The sequence below is a fragment of the Plutella xylostella genome, chromosome 5 (genome assembly GCF_932276165.1).
Source record: "Plutella xylostella chromosome 5, ilPluXylo3.1, whole genome shotgun sequence".
NCBI classification, from domain to species: domain Eukaryota; kingdom Metazoa; phylum Arthropoda; class Insecta; order Lepidoptera; family Plutellidae; genus Plutella; species Plutella xylostella.
This window is the reverse complement of record NC_063985.1, coordinates 10866089-10886947: the sequence shown is the minus strand read 5'-3', so window position 1 is coordinate 10886947 and position 20859 is coordinate 10866089. Positions and strand designations below refer to the sequence as shown.

Genomic DNA, 20859 nt, shown 5'->3' with positions numbered 1-20859 from the left:
AAGTAGTGGGATACATGCCTTAAAAGAAACCGTTACCTCTTTTATAAACCCTGTAGACATAAGTACTAAACCTTAAATAAGTCATTAATAGATGCTTGTTAGTCTAAATTTAGAAAAGTTCCGACATTTTTGGCCAGGTTTTAATAACTCTTTACATTATCTTGAAAACAATTTTGCGAACAGAAAGTAAAGTTAACAAAGCCAGTACGTAGGTACTCTATCGCTAAACAATTAAATACCTACGTCCTTTCAAACTGTATTTTAAAGTTTTATAATAAAATTTTAACGGGTTTTGTAATTGAAAGTGGTAAGTTTCCATAACCGTCCTTGTTATTTCAACCAAACTATTATTAGCCAATCCTCACCGTGGGACAGCACACTCGTATATTAGAGGCACAACTGTAAAGAGAAGAAACGTTAACTTATTTGAAAAGATAAATTATTTGTAACTTATTGGGCCGTGGGTCTCGGATGCTGTAGAGAGTTGAAGGGTAATTATTGGTCAACCCGACGACTGTTAGATGTTTTCAAGCCGCCCGAAGGCCTAGGCTTGCCGTAACAGCATCCACGGACAGGCATAGGTTAGGTACCCAAGAAGAAAAGTAGCCAAGCTGTTCTAAAAAAAATATTCAATAGAAAAAAAACTTCTTATTCTTAAAAAACAAAATCTAATGCCTAGTTATTTTGAATTCTGTCTACCGTTTCTAAACTTTACAATACTGAACCGTATAGTTGTTTTAATTACTTCCATTAACACGTTTGTGGCACTTAGTCACATTTTTATACAACGTACCAGAATATTTTCTTGTCATTTAACTGTTATTATTTTACCAGCCATGGCGTCTCAACCCATATCCACAGCATTCGATTACAATGTTCGATGCTGGAAAATTCTTGCTCTCTGGTTAAGAGAAGTAAATCACAAATACTATTATTATTACTCATTACTATTTATTTTCTTGTTTTTTGTTCTATACGATGGTTTATTGACTTTGAACCTGATTTACTGCCCGAAAACTGTACAGGCCTTTGTTCCTGAGCTTCTTTTTTATTTTACATCTGTGGTCGTAGCATTTAAAATTCATATGATAATATCAAAAAGTAAGCGTATATTAGAAGCTTTCAGCTACTTGGATACTGATGTATTTGCTGGTGAAACTCCAGAACATAAAGAGATGAACAATACATTTGTAGCAGATTACAAGAGATACTATCTGATATATTTCTGTATTGGTCACATATCATATATAGGCTTCACTTTCTATCCTCTCATAAATCATTTGGTTTTCGGTGAAAAGTTAGTCCTTTCTGTTTGCAATTATTATTTCCTTACTGAGAAAGAGAGAGATGACAATATTTATCTCTACTGGATCTTCCAATCGCTTGGAAACTATGCCCATATGACTACAAGCGTCAACAGTGATACATTCATGCCTGGTTTGATATTCATGGGAATAGGGCAGTTCAAGGCTTTGAACTACAGATTGGCAAACATAAAAAGTCTATCGCAAGAGGGAAATCTGGACATTCGGCAAGAAAGACAGTTGGAAGAAGAACTAGTGAAAAGCTTGAAGCATTATGATGCAATAAGAGTGTAAGATGTTTTTATTATTTTTATGTGTGAATATGAAATGTTCCTATCGCACTTTTAGTACAGTAACGACCTAACTCAAAATCGGCTAATAACAACTTGAACTAAGTTCTTGGTTAGAAGGTCAGACTGAAGACCCAGAATTTTTTGTTGATTCGATACTGTACTAAATGTGCATTATACAACTTTAATTTAAAGGTATTGCAAACTCATTCAGGAAATTTTTGATATGGCAATGTTTGTTCAATTCGGCGTTGGAGCGGCTATCAATTGTGTCACTTTCATAGCGTGTCTTCAGGTAAAAATCTTATTTAAAATGTAATGATTTGTTATTTACAATGTCTTTTTGTTACTATTTTGTTATTGTAAAACACAATACTGAAGTAAACAGAAGGCACTGTTTGAATACCGTAGTACAGTCTGGGGAAAATAAACCTGACCCCTTTTAGAGTATCATAGCTACCGCTACATAATCATAATCAAACTGTACCTGAAATTTCCAGATACCCAAAAATGAGCTGTTTTTCTTGGTGCTTTACGGTGTAATGATGACTGTACAAATTTTCACACCGGGTTATGTCGGCACTCAGATAGCACATGAGGTAAAAAAATACGTTTTAAATAAATAGGTATATTTATATAATATTCCCACAAGACCTGCGTGAAGTTAGCAGCCTAAAGTTAGCAGCCTATGAATATGCGACCAAATTAAGATGGTCACTTCACTCATCCTGTTCTTATTCAATTAAAACGTATGCAAAGGCTTACGTTGTGTATAGTAGTAGAACTATATGCTAATAAAAATTTAATACAAACCAATATTGTCAAAATTACCATAATTCTAACTTATTTAAATTAAAGTCAGCAGCCTAAATGGTCCATTTGTAAGGAGACACCTGGAAGTTGTCCAGATGCCAGCATCTCACCTAATTTATTTTGTGTGTTGTTTCATAAGAAAAGGCTGACAGAAGTTTCATCAACATTGAAAGAGGATAACAGAGGTAACGGGACGAAAGAATGAAATAAAAAGTTAGCAGCCTAAATGGTGAATTTGTATGGGGGCACCTGGAAGTCGTCCAGATGCCAGCATCTCACCTAGTTTATTTTGTGTATATTCCCATAAAAAAAGGCTGACAGAAGTTTCATCAACATTGAAAGAGGATAGCAGGGGTAGCCGGGCCACTTTATAACTGATTTTGGTGGAAAAACTACATTTTGTATGGAGACACCTGGAAGTTGTCCAGATGCCAGCATCTCACCTAATTTATTTTGTGTGTTGTTTCATAAGAAAAGGCTGACAGAAGTTTCATCAACATTGAAAGAGGATAGCAGGGGTAGCCGGGCCACTTTATAACTGATTTTGGTGAAAAATCGTCATTTTGTATGGAGACACCTGGAAGTTATCCAGATGCCAGCATCTCACCTAGTTTATTTTGTGTGTTGTTTCATAAGAAAAGGCTGACAGAAGTTTCAACAACATTGAAAGAGGATAACAGGGGAAACGGGAAGAAAGAATGAAATATAAAGTTAGCAGCCTAAATGGTGACTTTGTATGGGGGCACCTGGAAGTTATCCAGATGCCAGCATCTCACCTAGTTTATTTTGTGTATATTCCCATAAGCAAAGGCTGACAGAAGTTTCATCAACATTGAAAGAGGATAGCAGGGGTAGCCGGGCCATTTTATAACTGATTTTGGTGGAAAATCGTCATTTTGTATGGAGACACCTGGAAGTTGTCCAGATGCCAGCGTCTCACCTACTTTATTTTGTTTGTTGTTTAATAATAAAAGGCTGACAGAAGTTTCATCAACATTGAAAGAGGATAACAGGGGCAACGGGAAGAAAGAATGAAATATAAAGTTAGCAGCCTAAATGGTGACTTTGTATGGGGGCACCTGGAAGTTATCCAGATGCCAGCATCTCACCTAGTTTATTTTGTGTATATTCCCATAAGCAAAGGCTGACAGAAGTTTCATCAACATTGAAAGAGGATAACAGGGGCAACGGGAAGAAAGAATGAAATATAAAGTTAGCAGCCTAAATGGTGACTTTGTATGGGGGCACCTGGAAGTCATCCAGATGCCAGCATCTCACCTAGTTTATTTTGTGTATATTCCTATAAACAAAGGCTGACAGAAGTTTCATCAACATTGAAAGAGGATAGCAGGGGTAACGGGCAGTGGCGGCTGGTGCCTCAGATACCCGGTGGTGCACTTTATGGGTTTAGTAAATTTTGCATGAAAAATAGATTATTACAATTAGAAGTGAAAAAAAATATAAGTACCTATATTATACCTTATTCCTTTTTTGACGCGAAATTGCTTCTTTGCCGAAACGAAAACAACACACGGAAAGCAAAATAAAGCATTTAGTCTCTCACATCCACATAACAATTTCTTTTTATTGCACATTTAACTTTTGAAAATTCAGGTATAAGTACTTATAAGTTTTATTTTCTGTTTTGCACTCCTGTTTTAAGATGAGAAAAGGCCGAGGCGGCCCAGCAGATTTAATGTCCAGTCTATTTTGAAATGTCCTAAATATTGCCTTTTATGAAGTCAATATTGTATTTTGCACTTATTTTCACTCACACACACATACACACTCACGAAATCTTTACTACTTTCTTAGTTAATAAGTAATTAGAGTAACAAATAAATTAATTACGTATTCGCGCGCGAATGACATGACAAGTGTAGTGTATCGTTCGTAGGTCACCGCCACTGCACCGGTCAAGGCCGCCGCCCGCGCCTCCCGATTCCCGTGGCGTCATTCGTATTCTTTCGGCAATGTCCGGTCGCGTGCGGCGCACGAATTTATCCTAGAACTGCATACAGTTTGTACTGAGCATCTTCCGTCTCACGCGCCGGGCGATTTCCATCCTGTTTCATACTAATGTAGGAGCTCGCTCCGTGCGACAATCCGAGCGCACGAGGCCGTTTTTGTTCAAGCAAAAATAAGATCTAATTCTTTCGCAGTAGAAATCAAAATAGGCCGGCTCGGTTTATTTTAACTCGTAACGATAATCAGATTTATGTTATTTTCTGTTTAGGGTAGGTATTACGGTTGTTATATTGGTATTTACTGTGAAGTTTTTTTAGACGTACCTAGTATGGTATAGGAAGAAGGAAGGTACATATTTAGAAGGTTTTTAAATGGTAGTGCGTTGCACGGGCGCACTTGAGGTGCAGCCGCCACTGGTAACGGGACGAAAGAATTAAATAAAAAGTTAGCAGCCTAAATGGTGAATTTGTATGGGGGCACCTGGAAGTCGTCCAGATGCCAGCATCTCACCTAGTTTATTTTGTGTATATTCCCATAAACAATGGCTGACAGAAGTTTCATCAACATTGAAAGAGGATAGCAGGGGTAGCCGGGCCACTTTATAACTGATTTTGGTGAAAAATCGTCATTTTGTATGGAGACACCTGGAAGTTGTCCAGATGCCAGCATCTCACCTAGTTTATTTTGTGTATTGTTTCATAAGAAAAGGCTGACAGAAGTTTCATCAACATTGAAAGAGGATAACAGGGGTAACGGGACGAAAGAATGAAATAAAAAGTTAGCAGCCTAAATGGTGAATTTGTATGGGGGCACCTGGAAGTCGTCCAGATGCCAGCATCTCACCTAGTTATTTTGTGTATATTCCCATAAACAAAGGCTGACAGAAGTTTCATCAATATTGAAAGAGGCTAGCAGGGGTAGCCGGGCCACTTTATAACTGATTTGAACTAGGTGAGATGCTGGTATCTGGATGACTTCCAGGTGCCCCCATACAAAGTCACCATTTAGGCTGCTAACTTTATATTTCATTCTTTCTTCCCGTTGCCCCTGTTATCCTCTTTCAATGTTGATGAAACATCTGTCAGCCTTTTTTTATGAAACAACACACAAAATAAACTAGGTGAGATGCTGGCATCTGGACAACTTCCAGGTGTCTCCATACAAAATGTCGTTTTTCCACCAAAATCAGTTACAAAGTGGCCCGGCTACCCCTGCTATCCTCTTTCAATGTTGATGAAACTTCTGTCAGCTTTTGTTTATGGGAATATACACAAAATAAATTAGGTGAGATGCTGGCATCTGGATGACTTCCAGGTGCCCCCATACTAAGTCACCATTTAGGCTGCTAACTTTATATTTCATTCTTCCTTCCCGTTGCCTCTGTTATCCTCTTTCAATGTTGTTGAAACTTCTGTCAGCCTTTTCTTATGAAACAACACACAAAATAAACTAGGTGAGATGCTGGCATCTGGACAACTTCCAGGTGCCCCCATACAAATTCACCATTTAGGCTGCTAACTTTTTATTTCATTCTTTCGTCCCGTTACCCCTGTTATCCTCTTTCAATGTTGATGAAACATCTGTCAGCCTTTTTTTATGATACAACACACAAAATAAACTAGGTGAGATGCTGGCATCTGGACAACTTCCAGGTGTCTCCATACAAAATGTCGTTTTTCCACCAAAATCAGTTACAAAGTGGCCCGGCTACCCCTGCTATCCTCTTTCAATGTTGATGAAACTTCTGTCAGCCTTTGTTTATGGGAATATACACAAAATAAATTAGGTGAGATGCTGGCATCTGGATGACTTCCAGGTGCCCCCATACAAAGTCACCATTTAGGCTGCTAACTTTATATTTCATTCTTCCTTCCCGTTGCCTCTGTTATCCTCTTTCAATGTTGTTGAAACTTCTGTCAGCCTTTTCTTATGAAACAACACACAAAATAAACTAGGTGAGATGCTGGCATCTGGACAACTTCCAGGTGCCCCCATACAAATTCACCATTTAGGCTGCTAACTTTTTATTTCATTCTTTCGTCCCGTTACCCCTGTTATCCTCTTTCAATGTTGATAAAACTTCTGTCATCCTTTTCTTATGAAACAACACACAAAATAAACTAGGTGAGATGCTGGCATCTGGAGAACTTCCAGGTGTCTCCATACAAAATGACGATTTTTCACCAAAATCAGTTATAAAGTGGCCCGGCTACCCCTGCCATCCTCTTTCAATGTTGATGAAACTTCTGTCAGCCTTTTCTTATGAAACAACACACAAAATAAACTAGGTGAGATGCTGGCATCTGGACAACTTCCAGGTGTCTCCATACAAAATGTAGTTTTTCCACCAAAATCAGTTATAAAATGGCCCGGCTACCCCTGCTATCCTCTTTCAATGTTGATGAAACTTCTGTCAGCCTTTGTTTATGGGAATATACACAAAATAAACTAGGTGAGATGCTGGCATCTGGATGACTTCCAGGTGCCCCCATACAAAGTCACCATTTAGGCTGCTAACTTTATATTTCATTCTTTCTTCCCGTTGCCCCTGTTATCCTCTTTCAATGTTGATGAAACTTCTGTCAGCCTTTTCTTATGAAACAATACACAAAATAAACTAGGTGAGATGCTGGCATCTGGACAACTTCCAGGTGTCTCCATACAAAATGACGATTTTCCACCAAAATCAGTTATAAAATGGCCAGGCTACCCCTGCTATCCTCTTTCAATGTTGATGAAACTTCTGTCAGCCTTTGTTTATGGGAATATACACAAAATAAACTAGGTGAGATGCTGGCATCTGGATGACTTCCAGGTGCCCCCATACAAAGTCACCATTTAGGCTGCTAACTTTATATTTCATTCTTCCTTTCCGTTGCCTCTGTTATCCTCTTTCAATGTTGATGAAACTTCTGTCAGCCTTTTCTTATGAAACAACACACAAAATGAACTAGGTTAGATGCTGGCATCTGGACAACTTCCAGGTGTCTCCATACAAATTCACTATTTAGGCTGCTAACTTTTTATTTCATTCTTTCGTCCCGTTACCCCTGTTATCCTCTTTCAATGTTGATAAAACTTCTGTCATCCTTTTCTTATGAAACAACACACAAAATAAACTAGGTGAGATGCTGGCATCTGGACAACTTCCAGGTGTCTCCATACAAAATGACGATTTTTCACCAAAATCAGTTATAAAGTGGCCCGGCTACCCCTGCCATCCTCTTTCAATGTTGATGAAACTTCTGTCAGCCTTTTCTTATGAAACAACACACAAAATAAACTAGGTGAGATGCTGGCATCTGGACAACTTCCAGGTGTCTCCATACAAAATGTAGTTTTTCCACCAAAATCAGTTATAAAATGGCCCGGCTACCCCTGCTATCCTCTTTCAATGTTGATGAAACTTCTGTCAGCCTTTGTTTATGGGAATATACACAAAATAAACTAAACTAGGTGAGATGCTGGCATCTGGATGACTTCCAGGTGCCCCCATACAAAGTCACCATTTAGGCTGCTAACTTTATATTTCATTCTTTCTTCCCGTTGCCCCTGTTATCCTCTTTCAATGTTGATGACACTTCTGTCAGCCTTTTCTTATGAAACAATACACAAAATAAACTAGGTGAGATGCTGGCATCTGGACAACTTCCAGGTGTCTCCATACAAAATGACGATTTTCCACCAAAATAAGTTATAAAGTGGCCCGGCTACCCCTGCTATCCTCTTTCAATGTTGATGAAACTTCTGTCAGCCTTTTTTATGAGAATATACACAAAATAAACTAGGTGAGATGCTGGCATCTGGACAACTTCCAGGTGTCTCCATACAAAATGACGATTTTCCACCAAAATCAGTTATAAAATGGCCCGGCTACCCCTGCTATCCTCTTTCAATGTTGATGAAACTTCTGTCAGCCTTTGTTTATGGGAATATACACAAAATAAACTAGGTGAGATGCTGGCATCTGGACGACTTCCAGGTGCCCCCATACAAATTCACCATTTAGGCTGCTAACTTTTTATTTCATTCTTTCGTCCCGTTACCCCTGTTATCCTCTTTCAATGTTGATGAAACTTCTGTCAGCCTTTTTTTATGAAACAATACACAAAATAAACTAGGTGAGATGCTGGCATCTGGACAACTTCCAGGTGTCTCCATACAAAATGACGATTTTCCACCAAAATCAGTTATAAAATGGCCAGGCTACCCCTGCTATCCTCTTTCAATGTTGATGAAACTTCTGTCAGCCTTTGTTTATGGGAATATACACAAAATAAACTAGGTGAGATGCTGGCATCTGGATGACTTCCAGGTGCCCCCATACAAAGTCACCATTTAGGCTGCTAACTTTATATTTCATTCTTCCTTTCCGTTGCCTCTGTTATCCTCTTTCAATGTTTTTGAAACTTCTGTCAGCCTTTTCTTATGAAACAACACACAAAATAAACTAGGTGAGATGCTGGCATCTGGACAACTTCCAGGTGTCTCCATACAAATTCACCATTTAGGCTGCTAACTTTTTATTTCATTCTTTCGTCCCGTACCCCTGTTATCCTCTTTCAATGTTGATAAAACTTCTGTCATCTTTTTCTTATGAAACAACACACAAAATAAACTAGGTGAGATGCTGGCATCTGGACAACTTCCAGGTGTCTCCATACAAAATGACGATTTGTCACCAAAATCAGTTATAAAGTGGCCCGGCTACCCCTGCCATCCTCTTTCAATGTTGATGAAACTTCTGTCAGCCTTTGGTTATGGGAATATACACAAAATAAACTAGGTGAGATGCTGGCATCTGGACGACTTCCAGGTGCCCCCATACAAATTCACCATTTAGGCTGCTAACTTTTTATTTCATTCTTTCGTCCCGTTACCCCTGTTATCCTCTTTTAATGTTGATGAAACTTCTGTCAACCTTTTCTTATGAAACAACACACAAAATAAAATAGGTGAGATGCTGGCATCTGGACAACTTCCAGGTGTCTCCATACAAAATGACGATTTTCCACCAAAATCAGTTATAAAATGGTCCGGCTACCCCTGCTATCCTCTTTCAATGTTGATGAAACTTCTGTCAGCCTTTGTTTATGGGAATATACACAAAATAAACTAGGTGAAATTTTGGCATCTGGACGACTTCCAGGTGCCCCCATACAAAGTCACCATTTAGGCTGCTAACTTTTTAATTCATTCTTTCGTCCCGTTACCCCTGTTATCCTCTTTCAATGTTGATGTAACTTCTATCAGCCTTTTCTTATGAAACAACAAACAAAATAAACTAGGTGAGATGCTGGCATCTGGACAACTTCCAGGTGTCTATATACAAAATGTCGTTTTTCCACCAAAATCAGTTATAAAGTGGTCCGGCTACCCCTGCTATCCTCTTTCAATGTTGATGAAACTTCTGTCAGCCTTTTTTTATGAGTATATACACAAAATAAACTAGGTGAGATGCTGGCATCTGGACGACTTCCAGGTGCCCCCATACAAATTCACCATTTAGGCTGCTAACTTTTTATTTCATTCTTTCGTCCCGTTACCCCTGTTATCCTCTTTTAATGTTGATGAAACTTCTGTCAACCTTTTCTTATGAAACAACACACAAAATAAAATAGGTGAGATGCTGGCATCTGGACAACTTCCAGGTGTCTCCATACAAAATGACGATTTTCCACCAAAATCAGTTATAAAATGGTCCGGCTACCCCTGCTATCCTCTTTCAATGTTGATGAAACTTCTGTCAGCCTTTGTTTATGGGAATATTCACAAAATAAACTAGGTGAGATGCTGGCATCTGGACGACTTCCAGGTGCCCCCATACAAAGTCACCATTTAGGCTGCTAACTTTTTAATTCATTCTTTCGTCCCGTTACCCCTGTTATCCTCTTTCAATGTTGATGTAACTTCTATCAGCCTTTTCTTATGAAACAACAAACAAAATAAACTAGGTGAGATGCTGGCATCTGGACAACTTCCAGGTGTCTCCATACAAAATGTCGTTTTTCCACCAAAATCAGTTATAAAGTGGCCCGGCTACCCCTGTTATCCTCTTTCAATGTTGATGAAACTTCTGTCAGCCTTTTTTTATGAGTATATACACAAAATAAACTAGGTGAGATGCTGGCATCTGGACGACTTCCAGGTGCCACCATACAAATTCACCATTTAGGCTGCTAACTTTTTATTTCATTCTTTCGTCCCGTTACCCCTGTTATCCTCTTTCAATGTTGATGAAACTTCTGTCAGCCTTTTCTTATGAAACAAAACACAAAATAAACTAGGTGAGATGCTGGCATCTGGACAACTTCCAGGTGTCTCCATACAAAATGACGATTTTTCACCAAAATCAGTTATAAAGTGGCCCGGCTACCCCTGCCATCCTCTTTCAATGTTGATGAAACTTCTGTCAGCCTTTGTTTATGGGAATATACACAAAAAAAACTAGGTGAGATGCTGGCATCTGGACGACTTCCAGGTGCCCCCATACAAATTCACCATTTAGGCTGCTAACTTTTTATTTCATTCTTTCGTCCCGTTACCCCTGTTATCCTCTTTCAATGTTGATGAAACTTCTGTCAGCCTTTTCTTATGAAACAACACACAAAATAAACTAGGTGAGATACTGGCATCTGGACAACTTCCAGGTGTCTCCATACAAAATGACGATTTTCCACCAAAATCAGTTATAAAATGGCCCGGCTACCCCTGCTATCCTCTTTCAATGTTGCTAAAACTTCTGTCAGCCTTTGTTTATGGGAATATACACAAAATAAACTAGGTGAGATGCTGGCATCTGGACGACTTCCAGGTGCCCCGATACAAAGTCACCATTTAGGCTGCTAACTTTATATTTCATTATTTCTTCCCGTTGCCCCTGTTATCTTCTTTCAATGTTGATGAAACTTCTGTCAGCCTTTTCTTATGAATCAACACACAAAATAAACTAGGTGAGATGCTGGCATCTGGACAACTTCCAGGTGTCTCCATACAAAATGACGTATTTCCACCAAAATCTGTTATAAAGTGGCCCGGATACCCCTGCTATCCTCTTTCAATGTTGATGAAACTTCTGTCAGCCTTTGTTTATGGGAATATACACAAAATAAACTAGGTGAGATGCTGGCATCTGGACGACTTCCAGGTGCCCCCATACAAATTCACCATTTAGGCTGCTAACTTTTTATTTCATTCTTTCGTCCCGTTACCCCTGTTATCCTCTTTCAATGTTGATGAAACTTCTGTCAGCCTTTTTTTATGAAACAATACACAAAATAAACTAGGTGAGATGCTGGCATCTGGACAACTTCCAGGTGTCTCCATACAAAATGACGATTTTTCACCAAAATCAGTTATAAAGTGGCCCGGCTACCCCTGCTATCCTCTTTCAATGTTGATGAAACTTCTGTCAGCCTTTGTTTATGGGAATATACACAAAATAAACTAGGTGAGATGCTGGCATCTGGACGACTTCTAGGTGCCCCCATACAAAGTCACCATTTAGGCTGCTAACTTTATATTTCATTCTTTCTTCCCGTTGCCCCTGTTATCCTCTTTCAATGTTGTTGAAACTTCTGTCAGCCTTTTCTTATGAAACAACACACAAAATAAACTAGGTGAGATGCTGGCATCTGGACAACTTCCAGGTGTCTCCATACAAAATGACGATTTTTCACCAAAATCAGTTATAAAGTGGCCCGGCTACCCCTGCTATCCTCTTTCAATGTTGATGAAACTTCTGTCAGCCTTTGTTTATGGGAATATACACAAAATAAACTAGGTGAGATGCTGGCATCTGGACGACTTCTAGGTGCCCCCATACAAAGTCACCATTTAGGCTGCTAACTTTATATTTCATTCTTTCTTCCCGTTGCCCCTGTTATCCTCTTTCAATGTTGATGAAACTTCTGTCAGCCTTTTCTTATGAAACAACACACAAAATAAATTAGGTGAGATGCTGGCCTCTGGACAACTTCCAGGTGTCTTCTTACAAATGGACCATTTAGGCTGCTGACTTTAATTTAAATAAGTTAGAATTATGGTAATTTTGACAATATTGGTTTTTATTAAATTTTTATTAGCATATAGTTCTACTACTATACACAACGTAAGCCTTTGCATACGTTTTAATTGAATAAGAACAGGATGAGTGAAGTGACCATCTTAATTTGGTCGCATATTCATAGGCTGCTAACTTTAGGCTGCTAACTTCACGCAGGTTCCCACAAGTTAATAATTAATAATGGACAACATTTCAAAAAACTAAAGCTGCTATAAATCGAAAACCATTTCGAGATTTAGCTCTTAAGGCCACAAAAAAATGTTTTTGTATTTTTTGGATGTATCATTTTCGAGAAAATCATAAAATAGTTCAAAAGTGCTGATGACGTCATGCATCAGGTGCGATGCATTTTGATGATCAAAGCCTATCGATTTAAAAACAAAGTAACTGTCACTTTCATTTTTGATTGACGTTGACGTTTTATCGTGACGTTGTTGTTTATTTGGGTCATTTTCATACATTCTGTCCCAAGTAACATTTCATTCGAGCTTAGGTTGTAAGAAATGCCTTTAGGTTTTATAAGGGTTGTGAAAAGGTTAATGCTTTGCTATCTGGTCATATTGAGTACTTGAGAATGATTACTAAGTCCTAAAACTAATTGTTTATTAATACAACCTTGTAGCTGCTGATAAGAGTTTATATTAACGTTATTTTAACATGTATTTCAGGAGCATATAGTTCTAGGATCTTATAGTTGTCGTAGACTCCTGATTTACTTCTAGAAAAGCTAGCATTAATGCTAAAGTGAGAGCTTAAGGTTAAATTTTTAACCTTGATACAACTATAAAGTTATGGAATATTTAAATTACTTATAAGTATTTTTTAAAACCTATCTTAAACCTTTAGGTTGATAAGAGGTGTCTAGGCAAACAAATTAGGACTACTTGGTGAAAACCAAAAGCATTAAGCACTGGCTATGAGCTAAAGGCATGATTTAAGTCCTACAAGAATATTTTAAAGCTTTAGAGGCATTCTCATAATATGTTTAATGCTTTTTAGTAATTTCCTAACGGCCGCCATATTTTTTCACTGAAATAAAAAAAAAACTTACCAAAAAGATACATTTTAATTAATAAGGGAAAATTCAGTAGCGTTTCCTATACTATTCCAAATATATGTTTTTTTATATAGACAGTACTTTTATTTCTAATATAAATTTACACCAAACATAAAATTTTATCTATTTTTTTTAATTAAAATATCTTCAAATTTATCATTTACAAAAGGCCCGTCACTTATACAGAACTATTATCCGAAAGTATCACAATAAAGTGCTAGTCGCACAAGGTTTTCATATTTCCTGACTTCAGCCTAACTACTTACTATATTTTGTATTAATACAACACTTACAAGTTAGCCATTTTGAGTCTTGGAAAGTGTCAGGTAATGGCGCCATTTATTATAATTATTATAAAATCTTACACAGAAACATTTTAAGACCCGAGAGTCCTGGGAAGGCATTACAAATATCCATCAAATATGTTTCAAGTTATAGAAGAGTTACATCCAGGACTAATTTAGAACTTAAAAGCTGTCTTCCAAGGTTATGTTAACGTTAAATTAAGGTTGTGAAGGTTTTATTTAGGTTCTGTGTAAGTTGTTCAAAAGGTTCTGGGTTTGAGCTATAGGTTTTGCTGTAGCTCTCAGAAAGGTTCTAAAACGTGGGCCCTTTTTGCACTCAGGAGGTTAATATAAGGTTAATATAAGGTTATCGAGCCTTCTAAGTCTCACGAGTTGATTTCCATACAAAGGTTCTAGAACCTTTTCAAAACCTTTTTAAAACCAAAAATGTTACTTGGGGTTCTGACACATTCTGTCTATTTTTTTTATTTATCATATAAAATGATTAGTGCGTATTAAGCCGCGTACACACCGGGCCAACGAACGCCAACGAACGTTTTTCGTTGGCCTTCGTTTCTGCAATCTACCCTGTATTATGTATGTTAATATCCATCGTTGGGATAACCGTTGGCGTTCGTTGGGCGTTCGTTGGCCCGGTGTGTACGCAGCTTTAAGAGATGACCACTATATAATATGTCCCAGAGCATGCCACCGCCTACACAGCTGCTTCTGCTTATTTTTTACATGATAAGTACTTTGTATCATCAGAAATATCAATGTCATTTGAAAATGACCCATTTGTTGTTTGGCATGTAAACAAAGTTTAAATTTCACTTGTCAGTGTCATTTATGTTTTTTTTCGAGAATAAAGCAATATACAAAAATAAAAATTGAGCCTAATATGTGACGTCACTTCCGGTTTTAAAATAATTAACTTTAAAGTTAAAAATAACATGCAAAAATTAATGTTTATACAAAATAAAAAAATACGGGTCCTCTAATTTTTAATAAACTTTCCGAATAGCTAATAAAAATATAGGGTAAAGAAAATGAAATGTTGTCCATTATGTTACCTAGGTTTTCAACCAGTATGTGCTGCCTACCCTCACTTATGGTGCCGAAACATGGACGCTCACAAAGACATGCATGCACAAAATTAAAGTAGCACAACGAGCCATGGAGCGCACTATGCTAGGCATCTCGCTAGTGGACCGTATCCCGAACGTAGAAATTCGACGCAGGACAAAGGTTGAAGACGTTGGGAGACGGATCACGATCACGATGGAGATGGGCAGGGCATCTGGCAAGGCGGGAAGACGGCAGATGGACCAAGGCAGTGTCGGAGTGGTGGCCAAGGGAGGGACGGCGATCAGTCGGTAGACCGCCGACCCGTTGGTCCGATGACATTAGGAGAGTGACTGGACCAAACTGGATGAGAGTAGCACAGGACCGTGGACTTGGCATAACATGGAGAAGGCCTATACCCTGCAGTGGGTTGACATAGGCTGATGATGATGATGATGATGTATTTATCTAGACACGCGGTAGCGTGTCAAGCCAAGTTCGAGAAACAGAACTGGCGAGCCGCACCGTGTGTAATATTACACGAACCATTTCGAGCCCCTCATAAATCAAAAACTATTTCATATTAACGTATCAAATTTGGCTTATACAGGGTGTTGCAAAAAGGGTATATCAAGCCGAAACCAGCATGTGCAGCATGTTATATCTAAGCCCGAAACTGAAATCAGAATTTCAAAAAAGTTTACCGTTTTCGAGTTATTGACGATTGAAGTTTCAAAAAATCACGCAGAAAAAAAGTGGTCTAACAACCCTAAAACAGCTGATTACAAGACCCACTGACCTACATGTCAATGAACTCTGTCTCTGTTACTAGGACATCATGCACAAAATATGAATAATTGCCATTTTACCCCATTTTCTCTTTTCCCTAAAAGTAGGGAAAACTAATTCACAACAGAATTTGAACTTAGCTACATTTAAGTAAGTGCTTACATGTAGTGTTCAGGAAATGTAAAACTAAGATAATTTACGTCATAGGTACCTACAATTGCCTACTACAGCCTAGAATCAAATTAATCGTGTAACTAGGTAGGTACTTACGTGCGACATCCAACATCCCGAATATTCTGATAAACACAATCACACTTACCCACTATCACTTGGTTTTAACGCACAATAAATTTACCTACCTATTTCTTCCATAGTAGGTACTAAATAAATTAAAAACTGTCTTTACAACAAACATTTCGCGACAGAAATATGTAAAAGCATTACACAATCGACACTACACTTGTGTATGCTTAAAAGTTTGCAATGTGACTAAATCAAAGTACCTAAATAACAACAAAATGTGCATTTGTCAAAGCCGCCGCCCTTGGCTTTGATATCGCCGCCTGACGCTGCCGGCCGCCGCGCCGCGCCGCGGAACTTCTTTGATCTAGTTAGAAGAATTACGTATTTCCTATTCATACCTACCTACTGATTTTCTGTTAATCGCGAGCGCAACACACGGGTCAATGCGGGTGTGTGTACTTTACTTACTAATTAATCATATCTCCCAACGATCGGGTTCTGCCAAAGCTAGTTTCAGGTAATTTATTTATTTGATTCTGGTATCCCATAGGCACTATCTTATCTAAACCATTATTAAACAAAGATAGAAAGAAGATAAAAAGAGAGACGAGAGTTTTGACCAATAGAAAAACCAATAAAAATTTATTACTTTTGACCAATGGCTCTCCAACTTAAAGAATTCGCGCGCGAGCAGCGCATAATGGTCTCCTGGTAGTTAGTCGCCACGCGATGCTTGTTCAAACTGATAATCACCGAAAGAATTGCATGAAAAAAGGCATTGAGCTCGTTTCATAGCACAGTGACGTGAGGGAATATTTTGATTGGTGATGTAGGTACTTAAGGATAACTCTGCTTCTAAATAAGCTTTCACCACTTAGGTAACAGAACAATGTGCAATGTACTATTGTAGGTATTTTATTCACGAATTCGATTCGATTGAGTTTTTTTTTTTTTTTTTTTTTTTTTATTATTAATGTTTTTATTCATTATAAAATACAAAGTTTAATTTACAGCACTCTGCCAAACTGCATGCAAGCACAGTTGGCACAGTGAATTACTACTTACTTTCATAGTGTGAGTAATGAGTATTAATACGTACTTTTACCTTCATAATCATAACCAATACCAACACGACAGTGACAAACCCTAGTTCAGCTCTAATATTTTCACCGACACGCTTAGGAGAAGAAGTAGGTACTTACCTACCTCAACGTATCTACGATATCCACTTTACCTGAAAAAACTTTGAGAACCAATGAACTCAGATTGTCCTAGTAAAAGTAACTACATTATTAAGATAGAAAAAGAAAAAAGATATAACTTATCTATGAAGTAAAAGAGAGATAGATACTTCTTTATTTGTATTACTTTAAAGTATTTTAATGTCTAATTGTCTATGTATGTGTTAATATGATGATTTGCGTAAGAAAGAGATAAAACTTTTCGTTGTTTATAGCCTTCGCGTGAAATAGAAAGAAACAGCATAATAACATGCATTTTCGTCCTTAAAGCTAAGCCTTTTGTCAACACAACTGCATTTCCTCAGTGACGCTATGATTGGTTCGCGGCGCGTCAATATTTTCGGCGCGAAATTAGAAATCATAGGACTCAAAGGAATGCCGCCGGGCGCGGGCGGTCTCTCAATCAGTTCAGTTGCCCTGGCGCATAGCACCGCGAAGCATTGTTTTGCTAATTTAATTAGTTATTTGGGTTTCTTCGCGTAATATTGGTGGCGTAATCCGTGTAATGTGAAGTGAGAGTTCATAAACAACCTGATTGTGTTATTTGATACGGCGATAATTAGGTATCTAAGCATAATCTTTAAAAGTGTAGTGAAAAACCTAATATCGTATGGTAGACCTTGGAATGAAAAGTAAAAGGACAATTAAGTGTCCAAGTTCAGTTGTAATGTGAAGTGTTAATAATGATAAACAAAATCAATGTGCCGGCCGGCGTTATTTCACGGTTACCAGAGGATTTTCCTCTTACCTACTATTGGATGTAAGAGGTATGTTACCAATCTTTATTTAATGTACGTAGGTAGTATTTTTTATTATCTATGGTATTTATTTTGGTATGAAATTCGTTTGATGAAGTCATTAGTAGGCAACTGGTTAGGTATCTAAGGCTTGTCTAGTGCAAATCCACGTTTAACGTAAAAAAAAAAGGTAGGTACCAGGGTGGTTGAGCCGTGTCCGCCAGCCAGGAGATGCGTGCTTGTGCTATAGTGCATCTAATACTTATACAGAAGTGGGGTACTAGGGTTATAGCGTATAAGGTCGTCTGGTATGTCATGTTTGTAGTTATACGGAAGTAGGGTACCAGGGCTACCAGAAACAATCATCAGGGTTGTCAAAAAAGTTACAAATAAAATATGGATTAAGTTTTGTATGGAACTTTTTTTTATTCGTGCGCCCAAATCTGACATCGCCAATGACTTTTCCAGAACGAGTTGTGTGGACCCTTTTCGGCTTGATATACCAATTTTGCAACACCCTGTATATTGAGACTACCGAGATACATATGTCATAAGCGTATTCCAAATTTCATAAGCGTACTTATCTCAAACGGTTATTAAGATATTAATGTCCAAAAATCCTCATTTTTAACATTGACTCATTCACGTATAGATCATAACTCTTGTAGTACTGGCTTTGAGATAAAGTCTATCTAGAAAGCTGTAAATGGATGGGATGGGATGGTAATGATACGATACGGTACGATACGGCACGATACGGTACGATACGGTACGATACGGTACGATACGGTACGGTACGGTACGGTACGGTACGGTACGGTACGGTACGGTACGGTACGGTACGGTACGGTACGGTACGGTACGGTACGGTACGGTACGGTACGGTACGGTACGGTACGGTACGGTACGGTACGGTACGGTACGGTACGGTACGGTACGGTACGGTACGGTACGGTACGGTACGGTACGGTACGGTACGGTACGGTACGGTACGGTTCGGTACGGTACGGTACGGTACGGTACGGTACGGTACGGTACGGTACGGTACGGTACGGTACGGTACGGTACGGTACGGTACGGTACGGTACGGTACGGTACGGTACGGTACGGTACGGTACGGTACGGTACGGTACGGTACGGTACGGTACGGTACGGTACGGTACGGTACGGTACGGTACGGTACGGTACGGTACGGTACGGTACGGTACGGTACGGTACGGTACGATACGGTAGCCTAAGTTCTGTCTTGGCTAGTTTTCATATATGAATTATAAATTATCACAAGTTAAACCTACAATAATTCTTATTTTATAATTCCGATAATTTGTATTGTTGGTAGAAACTAGCGATGAAACAGGTAGGTGTATAAAAACTAGCCAAATCAGACCTTAGGCTACAATACACAATTTTATGTTATAAGAAGATAATATATGATATGTTATACGTACTGTTTCTTATAAATAAATTACAGGACTGACCATTGAACTTGGCACCCATTTAGATCTCACTTCTTTTGTCGTTGAAGTCAACAACCAAGGCATTCATGGTATTGAACTTGGCTCTTGTATTACATTTATGTTTTTGATGGGATTTAAATTGTCAATTAAGGCTCAATTGTGTTATAGTAACAATGTTATTATTCTGAGTGAAGTATTCCGGAATCTTCCCAAAAATAAAAATGACAATTTGTATCCTCCTAATAGGATAACGTTAACTTATAGGAACGCCTGTAATTATCTCATATTGATATACTTAGTAGTTCCACTGCGTGTTTTGGGTTCCGTACCTGAAATGGTATATAAAGTATAATATTACACATTGTAAGAAAAATTCATCATGAAATGAGAAATGAAAAAGCAAGGTATTTGTAAATATTTATTTTTTTTAATTGACAGAGTGGCCTGACTACATCAGCTGTGTACGATTGCGACTGGTTAGAGAGATCAGCCTCGTTCAAAAGGAATATGATTTTGTTAGTTGAGCGAGCGAACAAGAACATGATACTAACGGCTCGGTCCATGTTTCCTCTGTCACTCACCACTTTCATTTCGGTATGTATTGTATAGTTGGGGACAGAGAAACCTGACCCTTCTAAAATAATACCTCAGAGGGGTCAGTTTCGTAGACCTTGGTTTTTTTTTTTAATTACTTACTGTTAACATAATGAATTATTTTATTTGCAGATTATGAAAGCCGCTTACTCATGCTTCACATTGGTTCGAGCTGTTAACAATCAAGAAACGTTATAAGTATACTTACATCACAGATTAGAGAGCCTATGTACTAAAGTAGTATACTTAAATGTGTATTTTTTTTCTTAAACTGAAGTCAAAGTATAGAGTTCTAAGTATTAAAAGGAGTTTTCGTTTTTGCGTTTCTATTAATCCTTTAAGCAAAAATTAAGAATCCAAGCTGCGGTAAGAATTAGAGTTTATTAGACAAATACTCACGGGCAATGAAAAGGTTTCACTGAGAAAAGTACCAAATTACTCCTAAATGGGAAAGGCTAGCTTTTTTTTTTTATCTTTATTTATTTAATACATGTAAGATTACATAAAGTTAAAGTACAATAACCATGCGCTGAAACCACTAGATTTAAGTGCGACATGGTGAGATCGCTATATCGCTAAACAATATAAAAAAGTCTACATTTTTTAATTATTATTTTAAACCTGAATACGTATAAAAATAATATATTTTATGATAGGTACATTATGATGTTCTTTACAAGAAAAAAGTTAAGACAATGAGACACAAAAATGAGTACTTACCTAGGTACACACAATCAGAACTTGACTTTTACTAAGGCCTGATTTTACATGAAAAATTATTAGTTATATATATATATTTATGTAGCTTACTTAGGTATATTACTTAATGTAACAGGAAAAATAATATGCTTTCAACACGGCTTTTCTCTTGGATACATTGTTTGTGAGGCTATCGACGGTTATCTTTGGTATCCTATTTAAAATACTGGGGAGCATGTATTCCCAGGTCCTT

At 37.9% G+C, this 20859-nt stretch overlaps 1 protein-coding gene across 1 annotated transcript; it reads left to right on the top strand.

Moving 5' to 3' along the window:
- Positions 1 to 448: 448 nt before the first annotated feature.
- On the top strand, positions 449 to 20197 carry LOC119692350 (odorant receptor 23a). The gene is made up of 5 exons (XM_038112638.2): positions 449 to 1594; positions 1790 to 1889; positions 2095 to 2193; positions 19752 to 19907; positions 20040 to 20197. Exons 1-5 carry the CDS (start codon positions 672 to 674, stop codon positions 20103 to 20105), a joined length of 1344 nt encoding a protein of 447 aa, XP_037968566.2. The 5' UTR covers positions 449 to 671; the 3' UTR covers positions 20106 to 20197.
- The last annotated feature ends 662 nt before the right edge of the window (positions 20198 to 20859 follow it).

Bases quoted from the DNA above. Each gene is read 5' to 3' on its own strand.
- LOC119692350 (XM_038112638.2), top strand. From the start codon at position 672: ATGCCTAGTTATTTTGAATTCTGTCTACCGTTTCTAAACTTTACAATA. The intron at 2,194-19,751 runs GTAAAAAAATAC...TTTAATTGACAG, and splicing joins GCACTCAGATAGCACATGAG to AGTGGCCTGACTACATCAGC. The intron at 19,908-20,039 runs GTATGTATTGTA...TTTTATTTGCAG, and splicing joins CACTCACCACTTTCATTTCG to ATTATGAAAGCCGCTTACTC.